The sequence below is a fragment of the Megascapheus bottae genome, chromosome 5 (genome assembly GCF_031878675.1).
Source record: "Megascapheus bottae isolate mThoBot1 chromosome 5, mThoBot2.hap1, whole genome shotgun sequence".
NCBI lineage: Eukaryota > Metazoa > Chordata > Mammalia > Rodentia > Geomyidae > Megascapheus > Megascapheus bottae.
Genome location: NC_143513.1, coordinates 48,957,303 through 48,980,089, shown reverse-complemented (window position 1 = coordinate 48,980,089; position 22,787 = coordinate 48,957,303). Strand labels below are relative to the sequence as shown.

Here is a 22,787-nt window from a genome sequence, read left to right as displayed (position 1 = left end):
GTGACACTGATGAAGATATATTCTATTCATGAAGTGCTTTGTTAAATGGCAACTCCTCTGTACAACTACTTAAAAGAATTAGAAATAAATATATGGGGAATGTTTGCCTGCAAAATGACTAGAAAGACAGAAAAAAGAAGATATGGAAGGGGAGGGATGGAAGAAGAGGATTAAAAAAGGGGAGGGGAGAGGAGAGGAGGGGAGAAGGAAAGGGAGAAGGAAAACATGGAGACAAGAAAGCTTTGTGAAAGAAAGCTGAATAATTCATTGTATAGCATTATATAGTAAGCTACAGATGCTGATAATATTTTGTGATTATTTTTACTCACACTGATTATGCTGATTATTGAGTATTTGTATTTCTTAATCCTTTTGTTTACAAATTGTTCTCTAATTCAGTTGTCCAAACTGTTAATTCTGTTAGTATGATTTTTCAAACTCAAAGAGAAAAAAAAAAGAGGACCCTGAAATTTCCTTTTACAAGTTTCTGAAAATTCTGATATTGTTCTAATTTTCTGGCAAGAGCATCTCCGGGCAGAAAGCTTAGCACCTTAATGATACATCTTACAAACCAACATATAAAATTGGGAAACAGATGCAGAAATACTTTTTGTACATGTATGTCACCGTGCAGATAATGAATACAGCATATGATTATTTTAAAAAGATAAATGTGCCTGTAAAAATTTAACTTTGTGTACTGTTACAATAAAATCCTTTTATAGATATAAATGGAGGAGGTTTCTCAAAGGGGCATTAGGAAACTTTGGGGGGTGGTGATTAAAGTGGGTATCATTTTCTTCATTTCTGGTGACACATGCCTGTATCCTAGTGTTTGGGAGGCTGAGGCAGGAGGATGGCACAGTCTAATACCAGCCTGAGCTACACAAGCAAGATCCTATCTTATTAGCAACACAGAAGGCAAAGCAACTACAGTTGATACCACATGGCAGTTTAAAGTTGAACTACACATGAAACTTACCCCAAAGAATATAGTATACATCATAAAAAACACATATATTTGGAAGGTTCAAATGGAATCTAAATTAATCTTAAACTACAAACACACCTTAGCTACTTCTTCTTCTAATTGTTGTTGATACTGTTTTTCCAGCAACTTAGCCATATCTGGTTCTTCTTTTACTCCAAATTCAGCAGAAGACTAAATAAAAAACAAACAATGACATTTATATACAAATTGTACACTGTGGACTTAAAAATGATATTTAGTTTTAAGGTTTTATTCTTATAATGTTCTCAAATATCATTATTTCTTATAAAAGTTCAGGACATTTTCAATTAATAACAAATTTTAGTTCTTTTTTTTTTAGCTAAAAATGTTATTTCTAGTCTTACTAAATTATGTTTGTGAAGAAACATTTACATGTTCACAATTTTACCAATGTAATTCTAGGATGGATTAAGAATCTTAAATATATAGAATTTTGTGTATTTCAATGTTACTTTAAGGAAAAATTTAGAGGTCATATTTGCTTATGAAATTATAAATGAATTTCCTTTTTGGTATTTATTTATAAATATGAACCCATAAATAAATATCATAAAAACCAAGATAAAATTAAAACAATATCCAAAGGAAAAAAGCTCTCAAATTTAAATTTCTCAGTGCTTTTCCTATCTTGTGAAAATACATTAAATTTATATATTTGAGTCTTTCTACTGGCATTATCCTAAGACATACCTGAATACTTCTTAGCAACTATTTATTGCAAAATTATAAAAACCAGTCTTGGACATGATCCTAAGAAAAAGTCAGTGTTCATAACAATTCAAAAATACAAGATTAAAAAATGGTACCTTTATTGTACCATCAATATTCTCTGTGAGACAGTTTTCGGGGTACACTGCTTTCTGTACATCAGCTTCTTGCATTATTGCCGAATCAATGGAGAAGCTAAATATAAAAAAGGGGGTAAAGAAGTTGGGTTTTACTGTTCATCCACAATTTATACCACGCATACAGTGTATAATGGAGCAGGTCAGGGTTACAACTACTGTAACTCTATTTTTTTTGTTGTTTTTTTTTTGTTTGTTTTTGTTTTTGTTTTTTTTGCCAGTCCTGGGCTTGAGCTCAGGGCCTGAGCACTGTCCTTGGACTTTCTCAAGGCTAGAGCTCTACCACTTGAGCCTCAGTATCACTTCTGGCTTTTTTTCTATGTATGTGATGCCGAGGAATCGAACCTGGGCCGTGCATGCTAGGCAAGCATTCTACCAGTAGGCCAAACTCCCGGCCCCCTCAATTTATTTTTGATAATCTGCTTCCATATAACACAACTGCTAGGTAACAGTGGCTCATGACTGTAATCCTAGCTACTCAGGAGGCTGAGATCTGGAGGTCTATGGTTTGGAGCCATCCCAGGAAGAAGGCATGGCTCAAGTGCAAGTCCTGAGCAAGAAAGCTAAGGAAGACCATGAGACACTGAGTTCAAGCCCTCATACTAGCACCAAAAAATAAGTGAATACAATATAATACACAAAAAATTAATAATGGCATGACAGAATATTTTACCAGATCACTAAATTTCTAAAATCACTAGCAGTGTATCATATGCGGTACTTTCTTAGAAGCTTATTAAGGTATACTATTTAGTAAAACATATATCTTACTTTTGTCTAGAAGTTGGATTTTTATTAAAGATCCAAAGGAGATAAGGAATTAGGCACATAAATATCTGAAGAATAACCATTCTAGATAGAAGAAATAGCCAATGACAAATGCCTAAAGCACAACACTGATAAATTTATTTGAAGACCCAAAAGAGGTTGCATGGCTTATGAACTGTGACAGCCAACTTTATAAGAGATTAGAGGGGTCAGAGTGGCTTATTATATAAAACCTAGTTAATATACTGAAAGAACATAAGAACCCTGATTAACATGATCTTTATTTTTTAAAGGCAAAGCTCTGCATTGGTCTGTGCTGGGAATAGACTATAGGGAGGAGTTAAGATAATCCAGCTAAGACTATTGCTGTCTTCATTTATTTCACACATTTTAATGGTACAGAATTATTTCCTGATATAATTTCTTAAAAATGTTCCATCTGGGGACCGGGAGTTTGGCCTAGCAGTAGAGTGCTTGCCTAGCATGCACAAAGAACCAGGTTCGATTCCTCAGTCCCACATACACAGAAAAAAGCCAGATGTGGTGCTGAGGCTCAAGTGGTAGAGCTCTGACTTTGAGAAAGCCCAAGGACAATGCTCATGCCCTGAGCTGAAGCCCAGGACTGGCAAAAAAAAAAAAAAAAAAAAAAAAAGAAAGTTCCATCCCATCTCCTTGTTTAAGTTATATTTTAGTACGAAAATAATAAAATCCAGGTGACACTATGCTTTTACTAAGCCACAAGTACTATAAAATGAAGCAAGCTGGAAGATGAGATACCTTGACTGAACTGTAGATTCACTAACAGCTTGAAGCCTCTCTTGCAAACAATGGATCTCTGCTCCATAGCTTTCTTCAGTTTCTTTCAACTGTTGCTGCAAACAGGATGTGAGTTTTTCTAATTCTTCAATTTGTTCTTCAAGTTGTTTAATTTTCTTAACCTCTTGCAGAGAACATAACTTGTTTTTGTGGTTTATACCTATGTTATAGGAATAGAATAAGATGTACATTTTAATAAAAATTTCTTAAGTGAAATAAAAGAATTCCTTATTTGTATGTAGCAATGCTCTTCTTTGAAAATGTTTTTTTGTAATAGTAACTCATGTTTTAATTTTATTCTGATTAAAGAAAAGAAAATAGATTAATTCAACACCATTTCTTCAATCATCATAGCTATAATTTTTGTTTGCATGTTTATGCTGGTACTGGGGTTTGAACTCAGGGCTTAGTGGCTTGCTCATGCCCAGTGCTCTACTATATGAGCCACACTTCTAATTCCATTTCTAGCTTTTTGCTGGTTAAATGGGAAATAAGAGTCTTTAGGATGTGTCTATACTTAGATACTATACTTAGATCTGAAGACACTACACTTAGATCTCAACCTCTTGAAAAGCAAGGATTATAGGTGTTAGCATGGTTAAATTAAACCATTTAATATCTTTTAATTTTAAATAATTTAGAAAAGAAGGGTTGGAAGCATGGCTTAGTTGGGAGAATGCTAGCTAATGAGCAAATGTGTCAGGTACTGAGTTCTATTTATAGTGTCAAACTAAACTGAAACAACAACAATAACAATGTATGAAGTGAGAAGAGACCAGAAAGATGAGTATTCTAGAATTATTATTTCACAGAGAAAAGTAAGACTAGATTAGTTATAGTGAAGTGTTCAAGGTCATCAAACTACCTCAAATTTTAAGGTAAAAAGACAAATTACTGAATAATTGATATAAAAATAACTGCAATATCATCAAACTTTACCAATGTTTTGTGAACTGGTCATCTGAGAATGAGTTGATAACACCTCTGTTTCCACTTCTATAAGGTTTTGTTCTTTAAGTTCAAGTTCCATACCATCTGTTTGTGGTCCTTGAATCTATAGAAAACAATAAGCAGGAGCATGAATATACAATTCAGAACTTAAAAATGAATGCTAAGCTGGGTGCCAGTGGCTCATGTCTGTACTCCTAGCTACTCAGGAGGCTGAGATCTAAGGATCTCAGGAAAGGAAAGGAAAAGATTTAAGGATCTCAGCGTAGGTAGGAAAATCTGTGACACTCTTATCACCAATAAATTACTTAGAAAAATCCAGAAGTTGTCTGTGACTCAAGTGGCGTAGCCCTAACTTTGAGCACAAAGAGACTTAGGAATAGTGCTCAGGCCCTGAGTTCAAATCCCGACACCAGAATAAAAATCTAAAGCAATTAGAGCAGATTTGCATTTAATTTTTTTATGATATTCTGATAAACATTTTCTCTTATAGGCAATTCCTGTTCTCTTTGACAAATGAGTGATATATATCCAATCCTCTTTAGAGTGCTGAAATTATATCCATAATATACTTTCATAAGGTCACTGTCACAAAAACAAGTGTACTAAGATATTTTGGTAGAAAGATCATAGCAATGTCTATTATAAAACTTAATCTTCAAGTTTCAACTAATACACAATATTTATTATATAAATATGTAACTAATGAACTGTTACTCATCACTAGGCAACTGTATAGTCAAGCAACTAAGTGGAATGCTGCTCATTTACAATAAACACAAATCAAATAAGGAAAATAAATCAACCTTAGATTATCCTCACAATAAAAACTAGTCAGTAGTATGTCAGACTTGTATGTATTTGAAGTTAGTTATTTACTGAACAGTTAATAATCCATGTGGTTATCATTGTGACAGGAATAATAAGATGTAAAATCAGTTCTAAAAATGTGCATATCCTCACAGAATTTTTCAACAAGTTGGCATGTTAGGGGAAAAAAATTAAACTAACTGGGAAGTACTAATCCATGACACAGGAAAAAAATAATATAGAAGACAAATGTAGATGTAAGTAAATACAGAGAAAGTACAGCAAAAAAAATCCATCAAATCTGATTTGAGCCTTTATCACTTTTAGTGATGATATTTTGAGAACTTATAAAAGATTGATCTTCTTGACACAGGCTTACTTAACTTGTAGATCTAAATTACAGAGGACCTTAATAGCAAATGAGAAAAAAATGGTACAAAAGTAGCAAGTGTGATTAAAAGCTACTTTCCACAAAGGCTGTAAGATTTAACTGGTCACTTCTTATCATGTAACCTCCATGCAACTCTTACCTTCTGAGTAAATTTTAGCAGATCTTATTTCTTCCCTTGCAGAATATAACCAGTATGTAAAGTCATAACTTTCCAGTCCAACATTTTTATACCTTCACCTAATTAATTCTGGAAACGTCTCTAGACAAAGATTTTAATCTAACCAACTGCCTTCCTATTCAATTCTCTACAAACTGTTAAGAGTATTTTTACCAATATCAGAAAGGCTACCCATGACTATTCTTTATTTTTATTTATTTTTTGCTAGTCCTGAGGCTTGAACTCAGGGTCTGGGCACTGTCCTGAGCTTTCTCAAGGCTAGCACTCTATCACTTGAGCCAAGGCTATTCATAATTGCACAGAAAGTGAGGAGGAAAAAGGGTCTGTAGGAAAGAAGAAAGAAGGTCTGAGTTTCAGCCAAGGAATCTCTTATCAGTAATGAAACTTTTACTGTGGATCAGTGAAATCTTTCCAATTTCTCTATACATTTTAATAGAACTGAACATTAAAAAGTACATAAAACAAAACAGATTTTTAGGGCTTTATGTGTGGCTCAATTGGTAAAAACTACCCAGCAAGTGTATAGCCTTGTGTTCAAACCCCAGTACTGGAAAAAAAAAACCTCAATTTTTTTAACATTAAATTACAACACTTATGTTTATCAATGTTTTATTTTTCAAAAATAGTTAAAAGATTGACCTTCCCTAGGATCCCGCCATACCACTTCTGGGCATCTACCCTGAACATCATAACCCAAGATTTATGATAAGGACACCTGCTCAGCTATGTTTATTTCTGCACTATTCACAACAGCCAGACGATGGAAACAATCCAGATGCCCTACTGCAGATGAGTGGATACAAAAAATGTGATATATTATATATATATATATTCACAATGGAATTGTACATAGCCAACAGTCAAGATAAAATAATGGCATTCGCAGTGAAGTGGATGAGTCTAGAGCGAATCATGTTGAGTGAGACAAGTCAAGACCAAAGAACAAAAGGCGCATGGTATCCTTAATATGTGGCTATTAGATCCAAACAGTGCAAGAGCGAGGACTCAATATTTGCATACCCAATGATATGGACATGGTATGGGAAATATAAACACAACTACACAGACATAAAAACACTTAACTCTATAGACATAATGTTTTATTACACTGATTAATACGTATCTATGATATACAAACACTTAGCCTAATTTTGATTATGTTCTAAAATTAAGTGCCTGTGATTGTATAATAGAGATTCCCTTCTTGAATACTTGTTAAATGCATCATTTGAAATATGATGTAAAAATCAATGTTAATAAATTCTTTAATAAAAAAGTGAAAAAAATCGTTAAAAGTATTGGATCATGTTTACTATACCTATTTTCATACTTTTTTATAAACCCTTCTTAACTGTTTAAAATCAAAATTGATATATTCACAATATTAATGAGCTTTATAAATAAACTAATAATCATATTTTTCTAAAACATTAAGAGAATCCATTGCTTTTTTTTTTTTTTTTTTTGCCAGTCCTGGGCTTGGGCTCAGGGCCTGAGCACTGTCCTTGGACTTTCTCAAGGCTAGAACACTACCACTGGAGCCTCAGCACCACTTCTGGCTTTTTTCTATGTATATGGTACCTAGGAATTGAACCCAGGTCTTCAGGCATGGTAGGCAAGCACTTTACCACTAAACCAAACTCCTGTCCTAAGAATCTATTGCTATTTAAGTGTTACACATAAGGAACTAATGACTAAGTTCTGTGGTAGAATTTGCACATCATGTCCAAGGGTCTTAGCTGGATCCCAACCACTGTGGGGATAAAAAAGGTTTATGAATAATTAAATTATGTTATTTTGCCAGGTAATTCAACACTTGACCTATATAATTTATTATCCCTTAAAAAATGTTCTCTAATTGTGGTTCAAGGCCATCCTGGGAATGAAAGTCCGTGAAACTCTTAGCTCCAGTTAACCACCAGAAAACAAAAAGTAGCACTGTGGCTGAAAGTGGTACAGTACTAGCTCAGAGTTCAAGACCCATGACTGACAAAAAATAAAAAGAAAAAAAAGAAAAAGAAATTACAGAAATGACATGAACAAATAGACAAAATTTTTTTAAACAAATAATTCTAGTTTATCCTTTGAGGACTTAGCTTGTTGTGATAGTAGGCCAATCTGCAGGGCAAGCATATGCAGGGGTACTTAGAACTCAGCTCAGCATCCCATGGATATCCCTATCCACTCTGACTTTCAAACATTTATGCACTTTGATCATGTATCTGCTTTTGGTAGGCTGGTGCTTATCTTTACCTTGATCACAAAATTCTAGGGACCGCCAAGCACTGGTTGCTCCCACCTATATCTCTAGCTGCTTCAGAGACTGACAAGTAAGGACTGTATTTTGAACCCAATGGAGTAGACAAATCTGAGGGTTATCTCAAATTAATTAGCAAAAAACTGGAACTGGTAGTATGGCTTGAGTGGCAGATCACAAGCATAACAAAAAAACCCAAAGTGACAGTGAAGCCTTGAGTTAAAGTCCCAGTGCCAACACATAAATTGACATAAATATACATAAACACATATTTACATTTATTTTATTTATGTGATATATATGACAACAGAGAATATCCACATCTTTTATACATATATAAAATGTATGTGCGTTTGCATGCAAAAAAAAAAAATGTTCTCTAGCAGGACCAGGAGTTTGGCCTAGTGGTAGAGTGTTTGCCTAGCATGCACGAAGACCAGGGTTCGATTCCTCAGTACCACATATATAGAAAAGCCAGAACTGGTGCTGTGGCTCACGTGGTAGAGCAGTAACCTTGAGGAAAGCCCAAGGACAGTGTGTAGGCCCTGAGTTAAGTCCCAAGGACTTGCAAAAAAAAAAAAAAGAAAATGTTCTCTAGGGTATGTACTATTCAATGTAGCAGAAATCCCTTCAGTTCACTGTTAGAAATGATTTACTATGAACCTAAGTGTTTGGGGGTTTTTTTTGGTTGGTTGTGGGGCTTGATCTCTGAACCTAGGTGCTAGCAGTTGCTGAGCCCTTCAGCTCCAAGCTAGTTCTCTACTTCTTAAGCCACTAAGCCATTTCAGTTTTCTGGTGATTAACTGGAGAAAGAGTCTTATGGACATTTGTGCCCAGGCTGGCTTTGAACTGCGATGTTTAGATCTCAGCCTCCTGAGTAATACAGGCGTGAGCCATTGGCGCCTTAAGTGTTCTTTAATCTCCTTTGTTATATTTACTTCTTTTAAGACTTTTTAGATTGATAAAGCAGGTAAAAAAATAGATAATACAATAAATGCAAATATTATATGAAATATTTTCTATTTTACACACCTTGCTTAATTGAGTTTGGAGTACCAAGAGTTTGTTGTATTCTTCTGTTACTTTGTTGAGAAGGATGTGCATGTTTTCTTGAAAGTCTATGTGGTAAACAGTGACAACAATTACACATCACAGCAAGTGTTTATACCTTTCAGTAAATATTGTTTATTAATAACTTCAGAAATTTTCTGAAATAAACTTAATATATTTAGTAGTCAAAAAATAAAAATTTCACAACATGAAACATCTGCTATAATGCTAAGTTGAAAATTTATATTAAATGGTGCTATGGTTCAACTGGTAGGGCGGTAGTCTTGAGCTGAAGAGCTCAGGGACAGCGCCAAGTCCCATGACTGACAAAAGAAAAAAGAAAAAGAAAATTTGTAATAAAATATAAATTTTTGTTTTTCATTAACGATAGTATACAATTTATCCACTCTCCACAGAAATGAACAGGGCAATGGAATATTTTATCTGTGAAAGAGCTCCAAAATCTTGAGGTTAGTTTGTTATATTTATATTAAGATTTGTATTATATTTATTTACATTAAAAAGGTATTCCTTAATATACCTTATTTCTCAATTTTGTCATCGATTTTTAAAATGATAAACCATTTGCATAAATCTATGCAAGAAATACCATTAAGATTTATTATTTTTTGAACAAAATGTTAAAGGAAAAAACTGAAATAAAATGGTGAGAGTGGGGGAACATAGGAAGAGAAATGAAAGTTCTATAGACCATACAGTCATTTCCATAACACAATTACTGTAGTATAATATAAAATAGATATTAAATTTAATATTTCATATCTAGGAATAAGCATGAAACAGAGTTAAACTCAACTGCACAAAATGATTAAATCACAATGAAAGCTAAAAGCTTATTCTCAATTCACTTACAAAAATCAAAAGTAAGATTTTATTACCTTGAAGTTCATATCTATAATCTTGTAAATCTGGTCCTTGATTTGGTGAAGAATCAACACCAGAATTCTCTCTCTCTTTTACATTCACTTCACATTTTAAAGCAGGAGTATAATATTCATCAAGGACATGGCTCAAAGTCTGGTAACAAAATTGAATATTTCAAAATATCAAAATTTTTATTTTGGGGCTGGGAATGGGGCTTAGTGATATAGTGCTTGCCTAGTATGCACGAAGCCCTGGGTTCAATTCCTCAGTATCACATAAACAGAAAAGGCTAGAAGTAGCAACTGAGTGCTAGCCTTGAGCAAAAGAAACTCAGGGACAGTGCCTAGGCCCTGAGTTCAGTCCCCACGACTGGCCAAAAAAAAATATAGACATATATATATATATATACATACTATATACATACATATATATTACCTCTAAATACCACTAAACATTATTCTACTAGAAGCAAAAGATAGTCAAACGGCGGGGAAAACTCATAACTCACATAACTCTCTCTACCTCCATGCACCAAATTAAGCTGCAGAAGAGACAAAAATTAAGTCTAAATATTATTTCCTTTCTCTAACACAAAATTCTTCCATCTGGAAAAAACCGGATAATCTTCATTGCATCAAACTATACTTTTGTTTTGGTTCCTTCCAAATATAAACTATAACCTTTTTGTTATTTTTCTATCTTCTTGGTGGTAGTGGAATTTAAATAAATTTAGGTCGACATACTTGCTAACCAAGTATTCTCTCCCTGTGCCATGCCCCTTTTCCTATAGGATCAAAATTCTCTCTATGCTTCTCGAGATACTGGAATTACAACTTGGTTGAGATGAGGTAACCCTTTTTGTCTGATACAACCTTGAACTATGACCCTCTCAATCTTTGCTGACAGACAGATGGAATTATAGGCATGCATGCACCAACACACCCAGCCTAATAAAGTGTAACTTAACACTTTTTATTATCCCTTACTTCCTAGCTTAGATCCTTTTCCAATGTTATCTCTGTATCCTTAACATATTGTATTATTATGTTAACTACCCTTTAGAAAACAAATTCAACAAGACAAATTCAAAAATGAAATCTAGAGAAGTTATATCAATCAGGAGATAATATTCACATAGAAGTAATGTAGGAGAGTAGTTTGGGGCAGTTTATACAATACAAAAATTAAAAGCATTTGATATTCTTCTGGTTCTCCAGAGGACTGACCACTCTATCATCATTTTGCAGAGGTAACTAATGTCTGTCCTGTATGCCCTTGAAAAGTATTTAGAAAATGACAGGACAGACTAACAGACTGGTAGCATAGTTTTAGTTTTAAGTACATTTAGAGAGATCTTAAAAACAGTTATATAATTGGCCCTGGTGGTTCAATGCCTGTATGCCTACTCAGGAGTCTAAGATCTGAGGGTTGCAGGAAAGTCTCTAAGACTCTTATCTCCAATTAACTTATCTCTTCTCCTCCTCCCTCAGCTGCTTGCTGCCCATCAGACTATTGACAGTTTTGTATGACCTGCAAACGATGTTATAAATATCCAAAAGGTACTGGCAGAAAGTAACACATGCCTCATGATCATTTAATAAACCCTCCAAAAAAGTCCCACTATTGCCCTTCAATAATTGGAAACAATCATCAACCAATTCTAGACTTAAAACCAAATAGTTTTATTTATTTATTTTTTGGTGTGCTGGACATGTGGCTTGAACACAAGGCCTGGATGCTATCCCTGGGCATTCTTGATTATATCTAGTACCACTTGAGTGAGAGCCCCATTTCTAGCTTTTTTAAAGATCTCTCAAAATGTACTTAAAACTAAAACTATGCTATCAGTTACCGAGTGTACAAAATTTTCAACAGTCTCTAACTCTTAAATTTTAGGAGTTGAATTAAGACTCAAAGTGAGTTTTGTATGGCTATGCTGACCATTATTGTCTGTTCTACTGTTCAGACAATTTATGTGAATTTTCTTCTTTTTTTATATGGTGCTGGGGATTAAATCCAAGACGTCATGCAATTAGACAATGGCTCTACTACTGAGCTATAATCCCAGTTTTTTTTTCCTTTGGCTTCAAATTGATTACGACAAATCTTAAATGTGCCTTTTGAGCTAAAAATAAATAACAAAACAAAACTTAGAAATATGTTCTAACAGTTAGAACATATTCCATCAAATAAGTAGCAACTTAAAAAATTGAGTTCTGCTTGTCCCAACCACTTTGTGTGTCTGTTGGACACACTGCTGGGTTTTTCCCTCCATATTTTTAAACATCAATTAACTGTATAGGGGGTTTCATTTTGGCCTATCTTCTGAATACAAGGACTAATGAGACTCGTTCCTTCTGTTACTTTCTCCCATCCTCCCTTTCCAAACCAATCTCAATAAGTTGTACATTCTACTTTCACACACATATATACAAAGTATTCTGACCATATCTACCCTTCTTTACCTTCTTTTATGTCCTGTCTATCCTATTAGTACTCATTCATGAGACAGGATCAGTTTTGTACTCCTGTTATTCATTCTTTACTTTTTTACTAATAGTCCAAAGGCTTTCACAGTGCTATTTTACACATGTATACAAAGTACTTTAATCAGATTGACCTACACTCTACCCCCAACTATTCAACAACTTTTAACGAGTTTCGCTGGGCCATCTTCACTCTACGTAACAGCTTTCAGTTTGAGGTCTTCCATCAAGATCCTGGATCTACTTTCAAATGATTCTTCTCCCTCCCCCCACCTATTTTTTTTTTGGTGTTTAACTGCAGATAAGAGTTCCACAGAGGGGCTGGGAACGTGGCTTAGTGGTAGAGTGTTTGCCTAGTATGCATGAAAGCCCTGGGTTTGATTCCTTAGTATCACATAAACAGAATAGGATGAAGTGGTGCTGTGGCTCAAGTGGTAGAGTGCTAGCCTTGAGCAAAAGAACCTCAGTGATTGCGTCCAGGCCCTGAGTTCAGGGCTCAGGACTGGCCTGTCCCCCCTTCCCTCCCCAAAAAAAGAATCCCAGACTTTTCTGCCTGGGCTGGCTTTGCACTGCAATCCTCAAGTCTCAGCCTCCTGAAAAGCTAGGATTATAGGCATGAAACATTGGCTGAGTATACTATAATTTAAAGTCTTGTAATGCCTCCAGCATTGTTTTTTTTGTCAAGATTATCTTGACTATTAGGGGTTCATGGGATTTTATATGAATTTTTAAAACTGATTTCTTGCATGAGGTATTGATCTGTCCACATCTAGGTCTATCAATATGTTACAGAAGTTATCTGCCTTACATGGTGGAGGTGGCTTTGGCTTTCTCTCTCCACCAGAGCAGACAGGAATGAACCTGCAAAATGTTTAGTTTCCTTTTTGGGCTGCTTGGTCCTCATGCTTGCACTGTCCCTGAACTTCTTTGCCCTAAAGCTAATGTTCTACCACTTGAACTACAGCTCCACTTCCAGCTTTGGGGTGGTTAACTGCAGTTTCACAGACCTTTCTTTCAGGATTGGCTTCAAACCATGATCCTCAGATCTCAGACTCTTGAGTAACTAGAATTACAGGTGTGAGCCACTCTTTCTGCTGCACACTTTACTGCTGTCATACTCTTCTTTCACAGTCTCAGTGCTCTTCCTCACTTTTGGTCTTCCAAATGTAGTCTCAATTCTCTACTCTTCTCATTTAGAGTCTGCTCATAAAAACTATATGATTAACTAATATTTTACCTTTGAAATACAGGAGCATTCTTCAGACACTGCCTTTTGAAGTCTTCCAATGAGATTCTGCAATGGCTTTGTTCCATCACCTGACAGAATAGACATTGTATTAAGCCACTTAACTTATATGCTTGAGTACTATTACATTTAAGCTATTCCTGAAATCGGGGCTTCACTGAAAACTACTGGTGTTCTTCATTTATTTCCAAGTTATTTTACATTGTTCAATGTTAACTATCTCACATAATTTGTACAATTTTAACTTCTACTTTACAAACATATAAAACAATGACCTTCCCTCAGCACTCAATATAAAAATATATCATTATCTCTGACATACCTCTGAGACAAAAATTTCACAAACCACTACTTTTCTTTTCAAGTGGAGTGTACAGCACGATGTTAGAAAATTAACTAGTACTGAAAAATAATGATACTCAAGGAAGAGTCAGATGTGGTTGCTCATGCCAGTAATCCTAGCTCTATTTGAGAGGTAGCGATCAGGATTTGAGGCAACCTGAGCAAATAGTTCAAGAGATGACAGCCCACCCAATGAAAGTGCTGACTGTGTGGTGGGTGTACGCCATCCCAGCTATGTGGGAACAGGGTGAACAGAACAACTGATCTGAGTAAAATGTAGGACCCCATGAAACTAAAGAAACTGGGGCCAGAGGGATGGCTCAATTGTTTAAGCACACAGACCAGAGTTCAAACCTCTATACCAATAAAATAAAATGATATATAAAAAAACAATTTTTCCATTTTCTACATGCCATGTATAGCATAAGACTTTTTGTTTCATTCTGCTCTTGAAATTATTCAGCAGACTTTTTTCTTTTTTTTTGGCCAGTCCTGGGCTTGGGCTCAGGGCCTGAGCCCTGTCCTTGGACTTTCTCAAGGCTAGAGCTCTACCGCTTAAGCCTCAGTACCACTTTCGGCTTTTTTCTATGCATGTGGTACTGAGGAATGGGTCTTTGTGCATGCTAGGCAAGCACTCTACCACTAGGCCAAACTCCCGGCCCCCTCAGCAGAATTTTTAACAAGGAGATCAAATAAAAATCCATGTTTAAAATATTATTCAATGTAAATTCAAACCAAAAGAACTAAAGGAAAATGTTCAAGTCTTGAAATCCTGTGTTAAACAGAGCAATTCCATTAAAAATGTATAAATCACTTCATTCTTAAAAGTGAGAGTGGACACCTTAAATACAAGAAACCTTGTTATGAGTAGCTACATCATTACTAAAGACAAAAGCTAACTTTTATGAGTCCATAAATGAGTCCTTTTTTCCATGTATGGTTTCCTAAATGTTACTGTTTCATACAGTGCCCTCTTAAGTCTCCCAGGACGTCTCACTCTTAACCTTAGCCCTGGGGCTTCTTATCCCTCATCTCCTTGTTAATTCTACATTTTTATTGTAAATGTGTAATTTCTGAGTTTCTATTTTTCAGACATCTATTTTCAACGACTAGTGAATATTTTTCTAAGTTAATAAGTATACTTAAACTGTCCTAAGCTGCTTTTATTACTTGTCTATAAATATCCTCCTCTTTATGACTGGAATTACACTTAATCCAATTACTCAAGCAAACCATTTAGGGATGGTTCTTACTTATTCCCACTTTTACTAACTATAGCCTACCATTTTTACTCTTTTTATTTTTTAAACTCAGGGCCTGAGTACTGTCCTTGGGCTTTTTCCTCAAGGCTAGCACTCTGCCACTTGAGCCATAGCCTCATTTCTGGCTTTTTCTATGTATGTGGTACTGAGGAATCGAACCTGGGTCTTCGTGCATACTAGGCAAGCACTCTACCACTAGGCCAAACTCCCTACCCTTCCTTTTTAGTCTTGAACTTTCTTTTTTACTGTCAATAATACTTAGTTGAATTAATGTCTTAGTTTATCACTGCCAAAGTTGACAATGACAGTTTCCAACCCACAATTGAGTACACTTCATTCAATACACCCTACTAGCATCATCTAAAACTTTTTATTACTATATTTGAAATGTGGGTCTTATCAAAATCATAATGCTTAAACACACTTTCTGTAGGATAAAGTTTCCTTTTATTACCAAGCTCTTGTCAATGTCTCCAGCAATATTCCCCAATACTTTCTCGAAAAATTTGAGCTCAGTATTCCAAGATGGCTGCCCTCTCATAGCTCAATGCTTAATTCTCCATAGATTTCCTTAAATTTCCAATACACTCATATCTGCCCACCACCTAATCTTCTCAGGAAGCACTAGCTTTTTCCTTCCTTTCTCATCTATTTCAGAATATAACAGCTTTCCAAATGGATGATGACTTCCAATGGAAAAATGATTCAATTATTTTTAGCTTTCTCAAGCATTCAAACGAATGTTTGATTATATAAACAAATGAATTCAGAATTCAGATAATACATGCCACCTTCCCCTATCAGTTCTGAAACACGGATAGCATTATAGCATGGTGGGTTCTAGTGATATCAGCTTCATGGTATTTTTAAGTCAAAAACTATTTACCTGTTTCTTGTGTTTTTACATTATGCAGCTCTAACTGGTGTATTTTCTGAAGTTCCTTAATCTTTTCCTCTTGAGCAGAAATAAGCTCCTCTTTAAGACGACAAAGAGCTTTATCTTTTTCATTTTCCAAATATTCACGAACCTGATCCACATGAGTTGAATAAACCAGAGAGAGGCATATGCGCTGAGCTTCCATCTGTAGCCTTAAATCGTTCTTTAAGTGAATATATACATATATAAATATTAGATTATCTTAATAAATAAAATAATATAATTTGTTTCTCTACATATTGTGAACTATAAGGGGAAAATGCATTTACAGTAAAAAATTCCTAAAAATTTTCCTATTATTTTTCTTACTTCTTATCCAATTGCACTGATTCATCTGCCATCTTCAAGGAAAGTAGCATTATGTTTTCACAATCTGTATTCTATAGTAAAACTTATATGTGCTATAGCCAGTATGACATATTTTTATTTTAAAACATCTTAAATAACAATAAATGAAAAAATATTGTAACACCAATCTATTCACAATGTACATCAATACATTTTCTTTTTTTCCCCTCAATCTCCTATTACTCACACTTTTTTTTTCATTTAGAAATAAAACACTAGATAAAATTCAAACACTAGCCAGTGGAGGTGGTTCACGCCTGTAATCCTAGCTACTCAGGAGGCTGAGATCTGAGGATCAAGGTTCAAAGGACCCGAGACTTTTATCTCCAATTAACCTCTAGAAAATGGGAAGTAGGGCTTGGCTCAAGGGTAGGATGGTAGCACTGAGCTGAAGAGCTTGGGGACAATGCGAAGACCCAGGGATAGAGTGGTAGCCTTGAGCTGAAAAGCTCAGGGACAGTGCCCAGGCAGAGTTCAAGCCCCTTGATCCCCTCCCCCAACCAAAAAAAAATTCAAACACTATAGAGAAAACTCAGTCTTCTATTTTCTCATTACCCCTTCCCTACCAGCAACTCTTACTAACAAATTTGGTACAAATTCAGGACATTTCTTCTACTATCACATTTTTAGGTATGCTTTTTCTTTTTCTTTGTTTCTTTTTTGTTGCTGTTGGTCATGGGGCTTGAACTCTGGACTTGGCACTATCTCTGAGCTCTTCAGCTCAAGGCTATCACCCTACTAGAGACAGTGCCACTTCTGGTTTTCTAGTGGTTAATTAGAGGTAGAGTTTCAAGGTCTTCAGTGCCCAGGCTGGCTTTGAACAGTGATTCTCAGATCTCAGTCTCCTGAGTAGCTAGAATTATAGGCGTGAGCCACCGTGCCGGGCTTGGGTATGCTTTCTCATACTTTGTGGTTCATTTGTGTAGATTCTTGTCTATTTATATACTAGTGAATTATGAGAATTAACTATCTTTCTATTAACGCCATCAATGTTTTTCTCGGCAACTGTTAAGGCTTATAGAAAAAAAATACTGAACAGCCAATTACAAAAAACAATTCTAATCTTCCCAAAATAAAGATTTAAGTTGTTTCACTGTTGATTCTGGTCACATGGCTTTATTTTCTCTTTCATTCATTCATAAAAAATGTGCTAACTTCCTACAATGTGTCAGACATTAAGGAACTAAAGATATAGCAGGAAGATCATTGCTCTAAGGAACTGATACTGCAGAAGCTCCTCCTAAAGTTACTGGGTTCCAATAATATAACTAATTCTAATTGCTTTCAATTTGAAACAAATACATTTCAATCCATGATATTTTAGTATAAGTAATTAATCAGCACTTATAATATTCCTTCTATTCTCAGCTCCCTTGCATCTCAACAATGAGATTTGTTTTTCTTTCTATCCAAACTTCCTGAGAGTATTAAAATAATCGGGAATTATATTCTGAAGTTATTTATGTTTATGAAGTTTTTTGTGCCAGATCCAGAGCTTGATCTATGGGTCTGGGTGCTTTTCCTACGCTTGTGTTGTTCAAAGCAAGCACTCTGCCATGTGAGCAACAGCTCCGTTTGCAGCTTTTTGCTAGTTAATGGGAAGTTAAGTCTTGGCTGACTTTGAATTGAGATTCTCAGGTCTCAACCTCTGAATAGCTAGGATTATAGCGCCCAGCAATTCATATTTATTTTTGATTAAAAAAATACCAAGAACTTCCTAATGGCTACATTTTTTGGTTTTAATAAGACCTATCTGTTTTAGTTACTAAGCTTAGTACCAATATGAAGAGAATTTCTGTGGCTTTTGTATTATTCTCAGCATATTTAGACTGCTCTTTGAGTGTTAATGTGTTTTACTGCATCTCCTCTGTGAACTTCTTTCTGTACCTGTACACTTCTTATTCCTCTTTACCAATGAAATTTCTCTTGATAACGATAAGTAGGAAGATTGCTACATGTAGTAAAGTCATATATGTAAATATAACTCCAGGATATGGAAATAAGAGGTTTATCTTTGTGACTGTTCTTAATGTACTATGTGAAGCTATTTCTTTTTCTTCTTTTCCCCTTAAGATTTATCTCATGTTGTTACTGTATTGGCTTTGGTACTCAATATATTGTATATATGTTTATTTGTGTATTTGAAAATGGGAAGGTAAGGGAAAAACAAGATGAGTAGTAGAGGGTGGGGAAGGAAAAGTGGGAGAAAAATATGGGAAGGAGTAACAATGGTCAAGAAGTAATGTACCTACTACCTGATGAATGCAGCTGTAACCCCATTAACTGTACATCACAACAAAATCAAAATTATTAAAATGTAAATATGTCATTAGAAATAAAAAGAAAATAATTCCAGTAGTTTCCTATAGAAAATAAAATTTAAGTCCTCTTAAAATTTGATGTGTTCTGTTTTCAAATTCTTTTCCCCTTTTGCCCCGTTGTTAAGTCAACTACAAGGACCTTCAGTCCCTTCTACAAATTCACCCATGGCTTCACAATGGATGGTTCTAATTCTCATGTGATAGGCTCCTCCCTGTCATTGAGATTCAGATCTCAGTTCAAAGAACACATCAAATACTACTGTATTTAAAGTTATACCACCCATCAGTCTCTATTATGGCATCTCATTTTCTTTCCCTTCTTTTCTCTTTTTTCTCTCTCTCCCTCCCTACCTTCAGAGCCACAGCACCATTTCCAGTTTTCTAGTGGTCAACTGGAGGTAAGAGTCTCATGGATTTTTAGTGTATGGGTTGGCTTTAAAGCCCCATCTTCAGATCTCAGCCTTCTGAGTAGCTAGGATTACAGGTGTGAGCCACCAGTGCCTGGCTGCTTTATTTCTTAAGGAAGAAACTGATTGCCATTTCTAACCACCTTAGTTGTTTCCTCATTTATTTACCACCTGCCTCCCTCATTAGGAGTATACATACTCCTGAGACTAGAAGACTCTCTCTTGTTCACCATCAGGTTCATACCTGGTAATAAATATTTGTTACATATATTTATAAATACATACTGCAGAGACACTATCATTTTCTTGTTATTTCTAATATCAGTATGTGGCAAATATAAATTATGAGGAATGATCTATTGTTCAATATATGCAGTCTTTCATTATATCTAGAGCTACTAGTATTTTTCTCCTTCAGATGTAATAAGATTCAGACATCTCTATTACCTAATGTTTCATTTCCTCAGAGAAATATAAATTTCATAATTTATGAACAACTATATAGAAAGATGTAAAAATCTTAGTTCATTCATATTTTTGGAATCTTGAAAACAATAAAGTAACCTACTCTATAAAGTTAGGAACTTTCATAAGGCTGAGAATCTTTTTTATTTAAACACTAGTCTTCAAAAAGAAAATGTAAAACAATTAGTATATTTTATTTTCTGAGTAAAATATGTTAGCAGATTAATTAAAAGTCAGGGAATGTGGCAAATGATGAGTTCATATGAAAGGTTCATTTTTATTCTCTTATGAGGAGATAAACTTGTTTTAAAAGGTGAAAAGTTTGTTTAGTTAGAAATACACATTTTTGGGGAGGGGAGTGGGTAGTCCTGGGACCTGGATGCTGTCCCTGAGCCTCTCTATACTCAAGGGTAGAACTCTACCACTTAGCCTCAGATCTCAGCCTCCTAAGTAACTAGAACTATAGGTCAGCCACCAGAATCCAGCTTAGAAATATACATTTTTAATGTGCCTTACCACATAAAAATAAACATACCTGCTCTAATTGAAGTATATGAAGTTCCTGCTGAAGCTTATCATTTTCCAGTGGTTCAGTTGCCCCAGGCAATAATTCATTTATTAACGGTGGCAAAAATAATGGTTCTTGTTTGCTTTCTTTTCTAACAGCAATATTTTCAGGAGTTTTGTCTTCCTTTACTTTTGACTCGGCACCAAAACCTTTACTTACTTTGGAAATAGATCTTCCAGAATCCACACTTGACACAGTCACAGCTCCATCTTTTAAAACACTTAACTGAACATCATACATGTTAGTATTTTCTACTCTGTTATGGTTAATTATGCTTTCTAGCTCTCTACATCTCAATAAAACTTGTTCCTTCTCTTGTTTTAAAGATTTAACTTCTTCACTTAGAAAGTTAACTTCGACATGTTTCAGTTTTAATTGTTCAGAAATATCAGATAGTTTTTCTGATAGTTGTAATTTTTCTCGCTTGGTCACTTCAAGTTTTTCCATGAGCTCTGTTGTGTCTTTCTCAACAACCTCACCAATTTCCACTGGCTCAGATATAAAAGTTTTCACATTACTAAAGATGGTAGAGCTTTTCACTTTCATTGCAGTTGGATTTATTCTTTGTAAATTAAGCTCTTCATTAAGTGCTTGAAGCTTACTTTCATACTCTAGTTCTAGCTTGCTTTTACTGTTTTCCAAATCATCTTTTAGTTTAAGAAGGCAAGCATATTCCTCCTGTAACTCATGATAGTTAACTTCAAAGTTTTTTTCAGCAAAAGAAAAGGTATTTCTTTGCTTTTCAATTTCTTCATTTAGATGAATACATTGTTTTTTGAGGTCCTCATTTTCCTCTGAAAGTATCTGTATTTCTTTCTGCCAGCTACAGTCTTTGGATCTAGTCTTAGTGGAATCTATGAAAATTAAGTTTTCTTCTTGGTTAACAGGAGTATAAGTTTTTAACATGTCTTCAAGGGCTTTCTTTTCATCTTTAAGAATGCTATTCTCTGCTTCAAGTTGTGTACATTTTTCTTGAAGGTCTTCCTCTTTCTCCTTCATTTGTTTCTCTAAGAATTTGGTTTTAAGTTGTAATTCTTGAACTTCTTGTTCAAGAGTACCCTTTTCCTTTTCTTCTTGCCTGAGTATTTCTATTTCTTTCTGAAGTTCATTGATTTGAAGGATCATTTCTTCTGATTGTGAATTCACAAGAGACTGCTGTGAATCTTTTAGCTTTGAAATTTCCAAAATTAATTGATTTTGTTTAGTTATCAAATTGTCTTTTTCAGACTGCATAGTTTCTATCTTTTGACTCAGATCATTCTGTAAGCCATCTATCTGCTGTTTGTAGTGAATGCCTAAATTATCTTTAAGTTTTTCAATATTTATTCTATGTTCAATTTCTAAATCTTCCCTTAGTTTGGAAAGTTCTTCCTCGTGACTAAATAGGAGCTGTGTTCTTAGTCTCTCTAATTCAGCTTCTTGTGATTCAGCCATTCTGTCTAACACAGCGTTCTTTTCTTTTTCTAACATTTCAAGTTTTATCTTGTAATTTGTAATTTCTGCTTCATGTTTTAACTCAAGTTCCTTTCTGGATTCTGATGCAGAAACAATTTCAGCCTTCAAATCTTCCACTGTACTAAGAGATTTATGTGCTTCATTCAGCTTGCTTTCTTGTTCAGCTATTGTCTGTCTAGCTCTCTGAATCTGATCTCTTAAAAAGCTCAATTCTTCAAGAAGGTCTTCAAGCTGTGTTTGTAGAACAGATTTTTCTCCTGAAATAACCCCTAGTTCTTCCTTGAGTTTTTCCTTTTGAAAGTTAGTATCATGTAGTTTTATATTCAGTTCATTTATTGCCACATTCATTAAGTTTACTTGATCTTCATTAACTGTAATATTTGAATGTGATTTTACAGCATTCTCCATTTCCCCCTTATGCCGTATTTTAAGTTCTTCTATCTGTGACATGTGTTGTTTTATTAATTCTTGTTTCATCTGTACTATCTGCTGCCCATACATCTCATCCAGCTCTGCTCGGAGCTGTTCTAACTTTCTCTGTGTTTCTTGTTTCATTCTTTGCACTGTATCGATTTCAAATTGGCTATCTTTATGATTTCTTTTCTGAAGTTCTTCAACTGTCCCCATTAACTGTTTTATTTCCTCAGAACACTGTTTTTCTTTTTGTTTAGAATTAGTCAGCTCTAGCTTCATATTTTTTATCTCTTGGTTTTTCTGCACAACTTGTTCCTGTAATTCTCCCAGTAATTTATCAGTAGCTGTTACTTTATCTTTGAGTTCAATATTTTTTCCTTCTTCTTCTACTATTTTTGTATTTAATGCTTCAATGATTGCATCCTTTTCCTGTATTTCTTTTTTATTTGTGTTTTCTATTTTTTTGTCTTGTTCCTTTAGAAATAAAAATAGGAAAACATAAGCACTCTGGCCTATTGCTTACCTTATTATTAAAACATAAATCTCCTTTTTACATAGCCTTATAAAAGTAATTGT

The 22,787-nt window shown here is 34.7% G+C and overlaps 1 protein-coding gene across 1 annotated transcript in view; it reads right to left on the bottom strand.

Annotated features, from left to right (window-relative positions):
• Positions 1 to 22,787, bottom strand: part of Akap9 (A-kinase anchoring protein 9) — a 145,051-nt gene that overhangs the window by 83,920 nt on the left and 38,344 nt on the right. The window contains exons 8-16 of the mRNA XM_090333087.1: positions 20,310 to 22,685; positions 16,183 to 16,396; positions 13,684 to 13,763; positions 9,975 to 10,113; positions 9,058 to 9,143; positions 4,381 to 4,495; positions 3,403 to 3,601; positions 1,819 to 1,915; positions 1,070 to 1,162 (exon numbers count right to left, since the gene is read on the bottom strand). Of these exons, the coding sequence (XP_090189213.1) occupies positions 1,070 to 1,162; positions 1,819 to 1,915; positions 3,403 to 3,601; positions 4,381 to 4,495; positions 9,058 to 9,143; positions 9,975 to 10,113; positions 13,684 to 13,763; positions 16,183 to 16,396; positions 20,310 to 22,685 (3,399 nt within the window). The remainder of the gene's footprint in view (positions 1 to 1,069; positions 1,163 to 1,818; positions 1,916 to 3,402; positions 3,602 to 4,380; positions 4,496 to 9,057; positions 9,144 to 9,974; positions 10,114 to 13,683; positions 13,764 to 16,182; positions 16,397 to 20,309; positions 22,686 to 22,787) is intronic.